The 12,416-nt window shown below is 42.1% G+C and overlaps 1 protein-coding gene across 2 annotated transcripts in view; it reads right to left on the bottom strand.

Annotated features, from left to right (window-relative positions):
• Nucleotides 1-12,416, bottom strand: part of AIDA (axin interactor, dorsalization associated) — a 30,533-nt gene that overhangs the window by 17,439 nt on the left and 678 nt on the right. For both annotated transcript variants that reach the window (XM_052805956.1, XM_052805957.1), the window contains exons 2-4: nucleotides 9,067-9,136; nucleotides 2,328-2,381; nucleotides 84-138 (exon numbers count right to left, since the gene is read on the bottom strand). In XM_052805956.1, coding sequence (XP_052661916.1) covers nucleotides 84-138; nucleotides 2,328-2,381; nucleotides 9,067-9,136 — 179 coding nt within the window. The remainder of the gene's footprint in view (nucleotides 1-83; nucleotides 139-2,327; nucleotides 2,382-9,066; nucleotides 9,137-12,416) is intronic.

The following is a 12,416-nucleotide window of genomic DNA, read 5'->3' as shown; positions in this document are numbered from 1 at the left end:
TTGTGGTCAGTCAGTATTCATGCTACTGTCTTATTTTCCACTGTAATGATAAATGTCACTCAAAATACAAAGATACTACTTACTTGGTTCCAACTTCTTCAAATCCTCAAGCTTAAATTCATCCTGTGATTGGGTGGACTAGGACATTACAAAGAAAGAGTTAGATCTTAGTATGCATCTTCCCCTCAGACAGAGCTACCGTATCTTAGAATAAGCATGCAAGGTGCTTCCTTTGTTCAAGCATACCAGGTTACTTCAAAGCTAAGTCCTAAACATCCCAAACAAAATCTCTCCAACAGAGGCTAGGTTCACAAGTGAGGCAGAAAGTACATTACTTCTCATTTATTGAGAACAAACTTACCCCATGTTCCAAGCTCTAATGCAAAATAAATACTTTTAAAGCAACTAGTTGCTCTTTCATACTTACTACACACAGGAACATTAAGACAGAGGGACTTGTTTTAATTCTTGCCCGATCAAGTTGTTCTGAAGCAAGATCAGCTGTAAGAGTGCACTGCAAAGTGATACTCCAACAGGAGCATTCACAGTTCAAGACACACGTCCAACATTGTAACACTGGCAGAAATTACAGTATACAGGATGAGTCTGACAAAACACTCAGCTAAGAGCTCACTGCACATGGAAGAGGGATTCCCACCTCTCCTTTCTCCAACTCTGACAATGCAGTTGCCTCATCTGTCTGTAGCACGTCTGCTTCTCAGTAAGCCTATTTGATTTACTAACTCAACGGTAAAGTTTTTTATTTTTTATTCTGGGTAGTTCACCAACAGTTTGGTAAGCTGAACTAGCCTATTCCAAGACGACAAGTGGCAGAGCTGGCATAAGGGAAGTAGTGCAAATAAGAGGACTAACACTGAACATCCTTTTTTAGGCAGAGGATCAGGTCTTGCCTATTGTGTCATTGCACCCTTGGCATCTCTTAAGATTACTCATTGTATTCAACATTTCTTTAAGTCCTGGCGGGTTTTGGTTTTTTTCTTGATTTTGCCCAAGTGTCAACAGGGACCTCCTGCAAGACTACAGAAGGACAGTAAAGCAGCTATACCCATACTGTTAGAAGAATGGGAAAAGATGACCACACTTACTAACTGCTTTACTGTCTTCTAAGAAACCATAACAAAACTGCAGCAAGTAAAATGCTCCCCAAAGTGAAGTGGATGAGAAGTTCTACTACCCTCACATGAGATTATAAAATCCCTGAGTTATTGCTGAGGAACTAACAGCAAGGAAGGCTGTTCTTGCAAGACATCATCTCTTCAGTTTGGCAGGTTATGACATTGCTGCATCTTCTGCTATTGCTCTGAGACATGACCTGACCCATGAAGCTGTCCCACAGTGCAGCACACATGCCTTTGTCATAATGTCACAGTGTCTCGGAACAAGCGCAACACTGTTCCAACAGCCCAGGTTAGATCAAAATAGACAGACAGGTAGAGCTAGCCAAGTAATTCTTCAAACGCTGCACAGACTCAAGACTGGTCAGCCCCCACCTCATTAGTCCAGCTCCAGCATGCTGCCTAAATTGCCACTGTATCCCAGCCTCTCAGACAATTGAAGGCAGCACAATGGAGATGCTGCACCTTGTACAGCAACGTGAAGTACTTAGGAGTGCTGCTGTAAGTAACTTGATGCAAAATTTGCTGTCACCACTCTTTGTTGGTAAACAGGTAATCCAGTAATTGAAACTTTGCTTCAGTTGATTCATCCCTCCCCCATCCACACTCTTTTGGACATTTCTCTCACTTCACTTTTGTTTTGGGGATAAGATTGTGCTGAGAGTAAAAGAAATTCACATCTATGACATCAACTTCCAGTCCAGAAAAAAGCCCAAAGAGTAGCTTCTAAATCATTATCTTCACACATTTGCTTACAGCACTGCCAGTTTTCATGAGTGCTACAAAATAATTTTTATTCTACACACACATTCTTCCTTGTGCTCTATTATGATTTGTGGAGCAGCTGAATTAGTGCAAGGGTCACTCCGGGGATCTTTTTACCCTTGCACACAGGTTATGAAGACAAACTCATCAGTTCTGAAGGAGGAAAATGAGGCAAAGAACCAAAGACACAAAATGTGCAAGTGAATTCCTGTACAAACCCTAATACATGCTCATATAATCACTTAAAGGTTTTTAAGGCAGCCACCTGGGGCATCATGTTGACAACCTGGAAAGTCCAAGTGTTCAAGGTTTGTTCACCCTGTTTTCAGAAATTTTGGCTATGGCTGAAGACACTAAACTAGCTTTAAAAAGCTCTACAGTTACCTGTCACTAAAGTATGAAGTCACATGGGAAAAAGAGCTATACCTGTAAAGCTGCACTTCTCAGTTCCAAGCATGTTGCTATTTTAGCTATGGTTTTCTGAAAGGAAAAAAAAAAATTTACTTAATTTAGTACTGAAACTGTATTCTTCCATATTCACATTTTTTAAAAATATAAACACAAACAATTGCTTTTTCTTGCAAAGACTTCAGATCTATTATTCAGTACCAGATCATTCAGCATCAAAAGCTTTTTTATACACAAGCAAGATTTTCTGAAAGCACAATAGATGAAACAGACATCTGCCACTTAACTCCCCTCCCACAGCTCATCAACACAGATGGGGGTCATTCACTCAGCAGAAAGTGTAATAATGCCTGCCACATCATAAATTGTTTATAAACTCAACTGCTCTGAAGTGATAGGGGAGAGGAAAAAAAAAAAAAAAAAACCAAACACCAAACCAACCAGTGTATTGCCTTCTGAGAACTTATGTGGTTTGTTCTAATTTGCCCTTTTAGGAGTCATGCCTACAGTTCCTCTGTTGGGTTTACAATCTCAGCAGACCAAGTCAACCTTTCTCAGAAGTTACAGAAGCCCAGTATCTCAGCACTGAAAAAACACAGTCCGCTTTTGTGGGTTTTGGTGGGAGAGGAAGTATAAAGGCGGATTATTTTTCTAACTTTCTATTTTTGTAATTTTAAGACATTTAAACTCTGAGTGAAGCATGAAATATATTCTTTGATTCAAACTTGTCAGCTATCTAAAATATCCCTGAGCAGAACTGTGAAGTAATTTCTCATTTTCATTTAAAAATGTAGAAAAGAGGGAAGGGCTTCAAAATAGCCCATTGCTAGCAGTCTTAATTTGAAGATAGGGCTACTTAAGCTTTTATGTCTCACAAAGTAAGAAGCTCCAGCAACAGTCACATTTGTTTCTATTACTACCCGCTGAAAGGAGTTAAGACTTCCATAACTGATGTCAAGTGGACACAACTGCACAGTATATTTTACCTTGCCTAACCATCACAAGTTTGTTCATTAACTAAAAGGTTTTAGTGAAGAAAAACTAAGACTACTGCAGAGATAAACGCCAAATAGAATTCAAAATGCTCTGTGGAACATTTATAGGGCAAGAAAAACAGCAACAGTGAAGCTACAAAGAAAATCAGTTTACTTTCAAAGTAAGTTTTCCCCCCAGAAGGAATATAAAAGTTGAAATACGCACCTGTAACCCATTCTCTCCTTTAAAATCAGGCAGCATAAAACCAGCTCCCCCCCAAGCTGGATGCAAGGGGAGGAAAGTATTTCCTAGAGCACAACTCCAGCATCAAAGAACTTCAAGAGTATGGGCATCTGGCAAGTTACACAGTATCAGTCAAAAGCCAAAACTACCCTTTAAAGGAGGGTTACATTTTAGGCTCCAAGAGGTTTGTAGCAGCAGATAAAAACTAGACATGCTTTCACAGCTACCTCCCCCTAGTCATCTGCCCTGACTCTCCTGCTAAGGGATGTTACTACTCCTTCTCAATCAGTTCCTGGGCCACGTCTAGTTTCAATAGGCTGGGCTAAAAGCTAAGTGGCTTCAGTTTCAGTTCACCTTACGCCAGGCTGAAAGTTGAAAGAGTTCAGGAGCTGAATCATAAGCAGATCAGACATTAATACCTCAAGGGCAGAGCCAACAGCTGGAGTGTGTAAAAGCCTCAGATACCTGATTTTCATCTGCTACCACGGGCTTATCAAAGCTTTCAAAGCCATTTCTCCCCAACTGGTGTCTCCTCTTGTCTTAAACACTCTTTTACAACATGGCATTAGCCCAGACTTTACATCCTTGTAGTTTATATTACTGTCCATTGTATGGAAGTCTTAGAAAAATTCTTTTCAGCACCTTCCAGGAAAGTAGCAAGTGATGCATATTAGCACAGGACACACATTGTTTTCTCCTCTGCCCAGGATGCAGCATATGTAGTGGTGTGCTGTTTGGGAATTTTAATATAGAGCAACCTCACCGCATGCTTGCATGCAACATGGCAGAGTAAAAATATTAGAGCTCTATTTCTGTGGAGGCTTGTTTTGTAGTCTAGGTTCAGTCAACAAACTTGATCCTGAAATAAATTTTGCTACGTTAACAGAGATCCACAGCTCCATGTCCAGCATAGCTTGGAAAAACACAGGTTTTTTAAAAAGAAAGGAGTACGTACAGTCCTGGATTAAGTTTGACACTTTCAGACCTGCACTCCACACATGGGTGTTGTGGATTTACATATACCTTCAGGCTGGATGGGAGGACACCAGGTAGTACTACAGAAACAGATTCTCAGTCCCTCAGGTGAGAATTCACTACATCCATCTCATCGGCTGCAGTGCAACAAAAGGAATTCCTTTTTATATTTGAGAACATCTGAAAAGATACATTTGCAAAGGTAGAATCTTAAAGAGGAAGGTGTGAAGTAATGGGTAAAAGAAAGGAATCCAGAGGTTCCCTAGGGAAGGGAGGGGAAATCTCTGAGGTTTGACTACAGCTCTAACATTTGCAAAAACCCAGCTGTTCAACAGTTTGGGTGTTGACTGCTGAGCAAAGAGCATGCCTATGCTGTGTTACATCAAAACCCCTCCAACTGCACCACAGAAAAAGGGCTACGAGTTCACAGGGTGCCAGCACACATCTCCATGCCCCCACCACAGAATCAGAACACATAAACAGATTTTCACATGGCTCTTATCCTCCCGGTCTCACATGCAGAGCATTAAGTCCACACTGTAAATGATGTCTCAAGAAGCACTGCTCAATGCCCATCCCCTTTGTCAATTCACCAATAAGCTCAGCAACACCCCTGTTCCCTATCCTGCAGATTCGTAACTGTATATTCTTAAAACTGCCTGAACTAGGTACCTCCTAACAGGACAAACAACAACACAAAATGTGTGTCCTCTGGCTCCTGGAGGCTGAAGGGCAATAATGGCTCTAGAAACAGATTAATTGAAGAGAGTTTGGGAGTCTTAAAATAGTAAAGAATAGGTTTTATATGGAATCTATTGAAATATGGCAAGCTCCCAGCAGGCATTATTCATAACTATTTTTTTAAGGGACCACACCCAACCCAAAAGTTAAAAATGCAGCTAAACACCGCTATCATTTTCAGCTGCAACTATCCCATGCAAAGGCTCCTTTTTGCAGCAGAGAAAACATTCTGCATCTCATTAGAAAGACTGAAGCCATAATTAACTTTGCTAGTTTGAAATAGTTAAGATTCAGTTTTATGTAAACTCGTGATTAGAAAGGGAAAAAGTCAGTTGATCTTGTAGTCAAGGTTTCTTCAGTGCAGTTGTGTGAGTAATGACTGTGCTAACTGTAATGCAGTTAAAGATGTTTGCATAAATACAGAGCCAGAGCAGAGCTTGGCTTTAAAGAGAGGTCTAGGCTGTTAGGAGACCAGTAGTTTCATGAATCATGCTAAGACTGTTCAACAGTGCTCTTATTTCAGCAAGTTCCAATTGCATAAAAAAGCATGATTTTCTAATACTGAAGAAAACTCAGCCTAGCACAAAAACAGTTACATGAGAAGCAACAACTGCGGTTACAAGAGGGCTTTAAAGGTCAAATTTATTGCACAGAGAACTGGGTGAGAGTAACTATAGCTGGAGGCAAGCTGACAACCATGACCAAACCTAACTGGAACAATTCATGTAGCAAAACACAGCGGCTGCTCATGAATGAAGATGGGATTTTTTTAGAGAATGAACATAAAATAAAGAACAGCAGGATGCAGATGTTAAGACCAAGGTAAATCCACCAGTAACTGCATCTGTTAATAATCCATACACGCAGCTTCTAGGTGATAAAATGGTTGCACAGCCTCATTAAAGCTGTTGCAGGGTGACTAGATTTAAACACAATGATTTGTTGTTTACAGTATTTATCTGCAGAGAAATTCTTCAACAAAATTCACAATTACTAATGAAGATTCCAGCACTGTCAATTATCCAAGTCAAGACAGAGCCTTCCCTAAGGACTAAAACTCCAGAATTATGTCCAGCAGTAGATATAAGATGACAACCACCCAGAAGTCGAAAATGCAGGAATGAACAGCAAATTCTGGAGACTAGTCTGCTCTATCAAAGGAAGTAGCATACAGTGTTTCAAAACAGACTCTTCAGATCAAGAGCAAAAACGCAAGATATGAATATATAAAAGTCTGGATTCTTACCATAAACAATACATTTATTATAAGATAAAATGATAATTGGCTCACAGTATGCCTAGGAAAGAAATTGGTGGTATCTGTCAAGTGTTGTTAGATTAACAGATTGTATGATTACATTAGCAAGTAACACACCATCAATTATGGTGTGGCCATATCTGCACTGTAACACCACCTGTGATGAATGAAATAAACCCAAACATGGTAAAAGTTTATATAGACAGATGGGGCTGAGGATTTGAACCTAGCCTTGTCCTTTCCCTGTAGCTGTAAAACTAGTAGTTTTCCCTTGGTACAGAGGAATCGCTGCTGAAATCCGTCTTCCCCACAAAGTATGTCAAGTTAGAAACAACGACAGCCTCACAGTAATTCCCAGCAGTACGTATGGTCCTTTGGAAAACAGCTAACTGTAAATCTACACAAAGACTAGAATGAGGGTAGATCAAGCAACTGGAAATCATAATTTGCTTCACAGCCTTGTCTTCTCCAATCTATACAATTCTGTGCGCAGCCTTGGCCAGTAATATCAGATAAGCAAACCCTGAAGTTTACACACTCTTCTACATTCAGAAAAATAAAGAGGTGGCTCTTATATGACATACAGAACCTCAGAAAGACAAGATATTAGGGAAAGAGACTTTCCAGAACCAGGAAGAAATAGCATGCTGGTGGATGCATTGGCAGGAACTTACTTGAGCAAAAGTAGCTGTTTTGGTATATAGATTTTTTTGAAGGGTGGCAAGAGAGAAGATACACTTCTATTTAACCAAACTGCTTGAAAACCCAGAAGCACACTAAACTCTACTCCTACACACCAAGTGAATGATACTAGTGATGACAGTAATTGGTCAGGATCACTAGATTACACTGGCTGAGCTCCTGCAGAAATAGGGAAGACCAGAACAGCAAGGAGCTTAACATCAGACTAAAAGATTTTGCTGTATGGATTTTTAAGTGCTTCTTTCAAAGCAATAGCAAGACTCTTATTTTTGTGTCTAGCATTCGTCATGGTAGAGGAAGGAAAAAGAATGTTCTCTCAACAAAACGTTGGGGAATTTGGCTGTGTATGTGGCTAATGAAATAGGCACCACCATTTGATAACCAGGCTTAAAGTTTCAGTGCATCAGCCCCTTACTGATCTGAAAAAAAAAAAAAAAAAAAAAAGGCAAGTGATATAAATGTCAACCTCTTTTGTAAGTTATATCAGCTTTAGAAACAGGTATCACTCTGCAAGGATTCAAAAACAGCCACTCCTTATTTTTTTCTTTTCAGAAGACTGTCTCCTTAAGACATGATCGCAGTTGCGCATCTAACATCTGAGGTCAGTTATCTCTGCTTCCTGAGCCCCCCAGGCCTTCCCTCATGGCTGACCTCACTCACTTCCACAATCTGGTCCAAGGTCCTTTCCACAAGATTCAGGGAACATCTGGAAGCAAAGCCCTGTGTGGTTCTGGTTCCCATACTCACAGGAGATGATGCCTCCAGAAGCGAGATTAACAGCTTCACCTTCATGAAGTAACCATATTTTCAAGAGTATCCACAGAGGGGAAACACACAGTAAAGATGACTATAGCTGAGAATGATGGAGAATGCTACCAGCAAGGGACAGAGAGCAGAAGTAATCAAAGAGTAAACAGCTGTCCAACATTAACAAGGCTCCCGAGCCTTCAGTTCAGGAAAGGTGGACCAAATCCTTCCCCAAGAATATGACTCAGTTTAAGATGATCATGAGCCTTATCTTCTTCTTTGCAGAAGGTAAACAGTACATGGAAGACCAGCTCTTTGCTTTTCTTATTGGTACATGTCAAGGAAACAGTTACAAACCTAGTAAACATCAATTTTCAGGCAACACCATTGCTCAAACAAGTGATCTTATGACTTGGAAATCTGGAAATACAGGGGTTCTCTAACTTGGAATTCCTGAGAAAAACACGCCTTTATACAAGACATGAAAATTTAGCAGGGTCTCATATCTCAAAAGATTGTATTTTGCTGAAAATGCTTGAGCATACGAGACCTCAGATAGCATTTTCCTCTTAAACCCTGTCACAGAACTGCATTAATACGATCCTGAGACAAAACCCAGCCTTTTCAGCTGAGGGGAGGGAAGAAGGAATAAAGTAATTTCAGTATTTTGAAAGACTATAAACAAATAACATTCTAAGAGACTACTAGGGAGTAGTCTGCCAGGACCCTTCCCAGTCAGGTGTTACATGTTAAGCTAACATCTCCCCCACAGATCCTCAATATCTGCAGTTCAAGACATTTTGTATTCAGACTTCAAAACATAAATTGTGCTAACGTTGTATAAGCAAGTTATCAAAAGGTCACCCAAAAAAAGAAACACCCAGGTTTACGAAGGACTCTGGCCAGCATGTATGACATTCAATATTACACAGCAGAGCACCTGTCACATCTAATGACAGCAACTGTTTTAGCCATGCTGGGCAATGTTTCTCTTTGCGTATATTGAGGGAGGAAAAAAGGTCTCATAAGGCTCTGGTCTGTGAGATTAAAAAAAACCATAATACACATCAACATCTAGGAGTCAAGGTCCTTGCCTGAGCAAACAGCAATACTCACCTTTTGATCTTCTGTGAATTCCGAGTTGTTGTGCTGAGACTGTGCCTCTTTTTGTAGATGCCTTGCTAATCTGGATGGGGTGAAAGAAAATTGTAGAGTGGGAACAAAACACAGAAACACACACACCCCCACACCCCAGTCTCCAGAAAACGTGTCAGCCAAAAGGTCCACAGACTGCTGCTCCAAATAGTTTTGGGGGTTTTAGGGGGTTTTTTGTTAGGGGCTTTTTTGACAAAGATTTCTAGAATCATGGTAGGCCATACTTTAAAAAACCCAGAAGATGGACAAAGTATGCAACTACATGAGGCAGGAAAGACTACATATGTAATGTATCATGAAGGGAGAACAGGTAAGAAGGTCCTTCTAGCCAACAGCCCCTTTTATAAGCACTGACCTTTTTCCTCTCCCCATCCCCTTATTTTATAACAAACCATAGCTCCTGTGAAGACCTACTGTGGTACAAGCCGACATGCATTTCACAGGGAGAATTTGAGGCAAGTTGGATTGCCAGGAGGCACGGGTGCGGGCACCCGAGGCGATGGCCGCAAGCTCTCCCAGCGCTGGAAGCCAGGCGCAGGGCGGCTTGGCCCAGGCTGCCGGGGTGTATTAGCTCACATTTGTGCCTGTCAGCATCACATGCGGAGCAGATACCCCACCCCTTGTCACCACGGAGACAGGAGTACCAAGGGGTTTGGAAAGTAACAGTAAGCAAACAGCTCAAGAAAGCGAAAGGAAGCTAGAGAGGGAAGCTATGGGAAGAGTTACAGTTTCCGTCCGGGGAGGAAGGAGAACATTAAACAAGCAAAACCTCTGGGCAATTGTTGCCATTCGCTGTAAATAATTCTTCTTAAAAAAGCAGAGGCGGAGGAGGGACAGGGGGCTGAGGGGAAACCCAGGGACAGCAGCAGTACTCAGGGCATTGCAATACACTTCCGTCTGGAACCTCACAAGTTTGCATTGTTAAAGAGATTCAGATTCTCACCGCCACCATTGCGGTGGGGATTAGCCTGGTTTTGGGGTGGGTTTAAAATACATACACCAAGATGCATACACCAAAACAGATTACCATCAAAGTCTGTGTCAGAAACAAAAGTCAGAACTCAATTATTTCTTTGCTTTTCCTACAAATAAGCTCTCTTACAAAGGGTTGAGGCCACTGTAGTTTTTAACTAGCACCAGCAAAAACACAACCAAACAGGACAAGGTAACTGCACAACTCAGTGGCGCTGCCCCCCTTCATAAAGGGGGAAAGGTGGTGGCTAAGACAAAAAGCACAAACATGCTTGAACTCAAATGTACACCCCTTCCCTACTGCCCCACCGATATGATACACAGGACATATAGAAAGGGCATTTAAAAGTAACGATTGAAGAAAGCGTATCACCATCACAGCAACATGCCACCTGCAAGAGGCACCACAACAGTATTAACATTTCTGCAAGCATCAGTAGCACAACCCTCTTTTCATTTGTCACTCGTACAAAAAACCACCCTAATTCAAATAAATGCATCTGGCATCCCACTTGAAGCTTGTTCAAAGTTGGATCAGATCAAGTTCCACAGACAGGGACATTTAGCAGGGAAGGCACTGCTGACAGTTCAGAGGGCTCCTGCGTGAGCAGGCACCTGAATGAACAAGGGCCAATCCTTGCACCAAGCTTCCTGCACTTCCAGGAATACCATAAAGACCTGAGCAGACGTAGGTCCCCCCGGACACGGGAGGCAAATAATTGTGGTTTACATCAGCCATTAAATCCACGGACTGAACTAGCTTAGATTTGGAAAAATCTTTCTCAGTGTCACCAAGCTCACTGCAACCAGCTTCTCCCCAGCCTCCCTGTATTGATGAGTACAGACCTTGCCAGCGTTAGCAGCACCTGGCCAACTGCAGCAACACACTTGTTCATCCCATCTCAGGCTGGCACTTGTGAAGGCAACAGCATAAAGCCATGCTGTTATGTCTCTGCAGAGCTACAGGTAGGTATCTTGCCCTGTGCTTCTTACTTGCAACTTCTACCCTATAGATTGAAATTGTTATTCATTTACCTGCTATATCTATAAGAAGCAGATATGCACACTGAAAAGGTTCTGTTCCTCCCTAGGAAATATCTCCCTGTAATCCTTTGATCTTCTCTCCCCTTTCTTCTCCCTCCTGGAACCACAGAGTTCCTCTACTGACAACTACTCTATTCAGTAGAAACTCACTGATAAGGCTTGTAAGAGAAGCTTACAATACTACTACCCAAGAGGAGCTTTCTTACAAAGATATCACACTGCTCCGAAGTCAGGATAAAGCAAGGGTGCAGCTCTCACCAGACACAAGTGATGCTGGGAGGAAGGGAACAAAAGTTATACTTCGACTCTCAAACTGGACCGTCTGCGAGCATTTAGTGACCTTACTTCTCAATGAAGCGAGCTCAGAATAAGAAGCCTGAAGACTTTTCACTCTGAAGAAAAGTCATTACGTGAAACAGACTGCTGAGACTGCCAAGGCAGTTTAAAGCATTGGGATCCTGCTGGACTCCTCATAAATATCCATCCACATAAGGGCAGTTATTAAAAATACCTCCTTTTACTTTACGATGATTGTTGTTTTCTTCTGAGATACAGATCTGGAACAGAACTTCTTTTCATCCCTGTGCCAAGGTTTGTAGTAATAGCTTGCCCTGCTCTAAAGACCATCAGGACACTGCAAGTAACTGAACTTGCACCATCCTGTCTGGTGAGTGAATGAAATTATGAGATTATAGCGTCTCATGACTATGTTGTATGTGGCCAGCAGTCTAGTTACTCTGAATGGCAACTGAACTGGTAGCCACTGCAGTGACAGCCCATAACTTGAACAGTCCTGAAGAATGCTGGAAGATCTCTCGGAGAGCATCCCTTCAGCTGACTTTCTCTTGGGGAACAAGTGCAAACCCTCTGGACTTCTTCCGGAAGATTCACCATAAGAAACTTAGCCTGCAATACTCGGATCACAAGGAAATAACTTCCATCTTCATGGTGAAGAGAGTAGTAGAGGAGAGCATTTGACTAAAGAAGCTAGCAGTTGTGTTTCTAAGGATACCATCAACAGTGCCCTACCATGCCAGTACGCCCCTGACACCAAGGGATTCATGGATGGTGCGGTCCCACCCAGCGCAAGCCAGTCTAACTGGGGCTGATGGTTCCCCACTCTCCCACCTGGGTTTCATCAGGGGTGAAACACGCAAACGTGCGATGGACCAGTTTTCACCCCAATGGGTCGTCTGGGGTTTGTTTGGGTAAGGCCGATGCTTCAGCAGCCCATATGCCTCAGCCGGGTCCCCCCTTCCCCACAAGCACGGTGCCCGGGGGACAGGGCGATGGGA

Source organism: Harpia harpyja, chromosome 13, assembly GCF_026419915.1.
Source record: "Harpia harpyja isolate bHarHar1 chromosome 13, bHarHar1 primary haplotype, whole genome shotgun sequence".
Lineage (NCBI taxonomy): Eukaryota > Metazoa > Chordata > Aves > Accipitriformes > Accipitridae > Harpia > Harpia harpyja.
The sequence above is the reverse complement of the archived record's forward strand: the minus strand, read 5'-3'. Positions and strand labels throughout refer to the sequence as shown.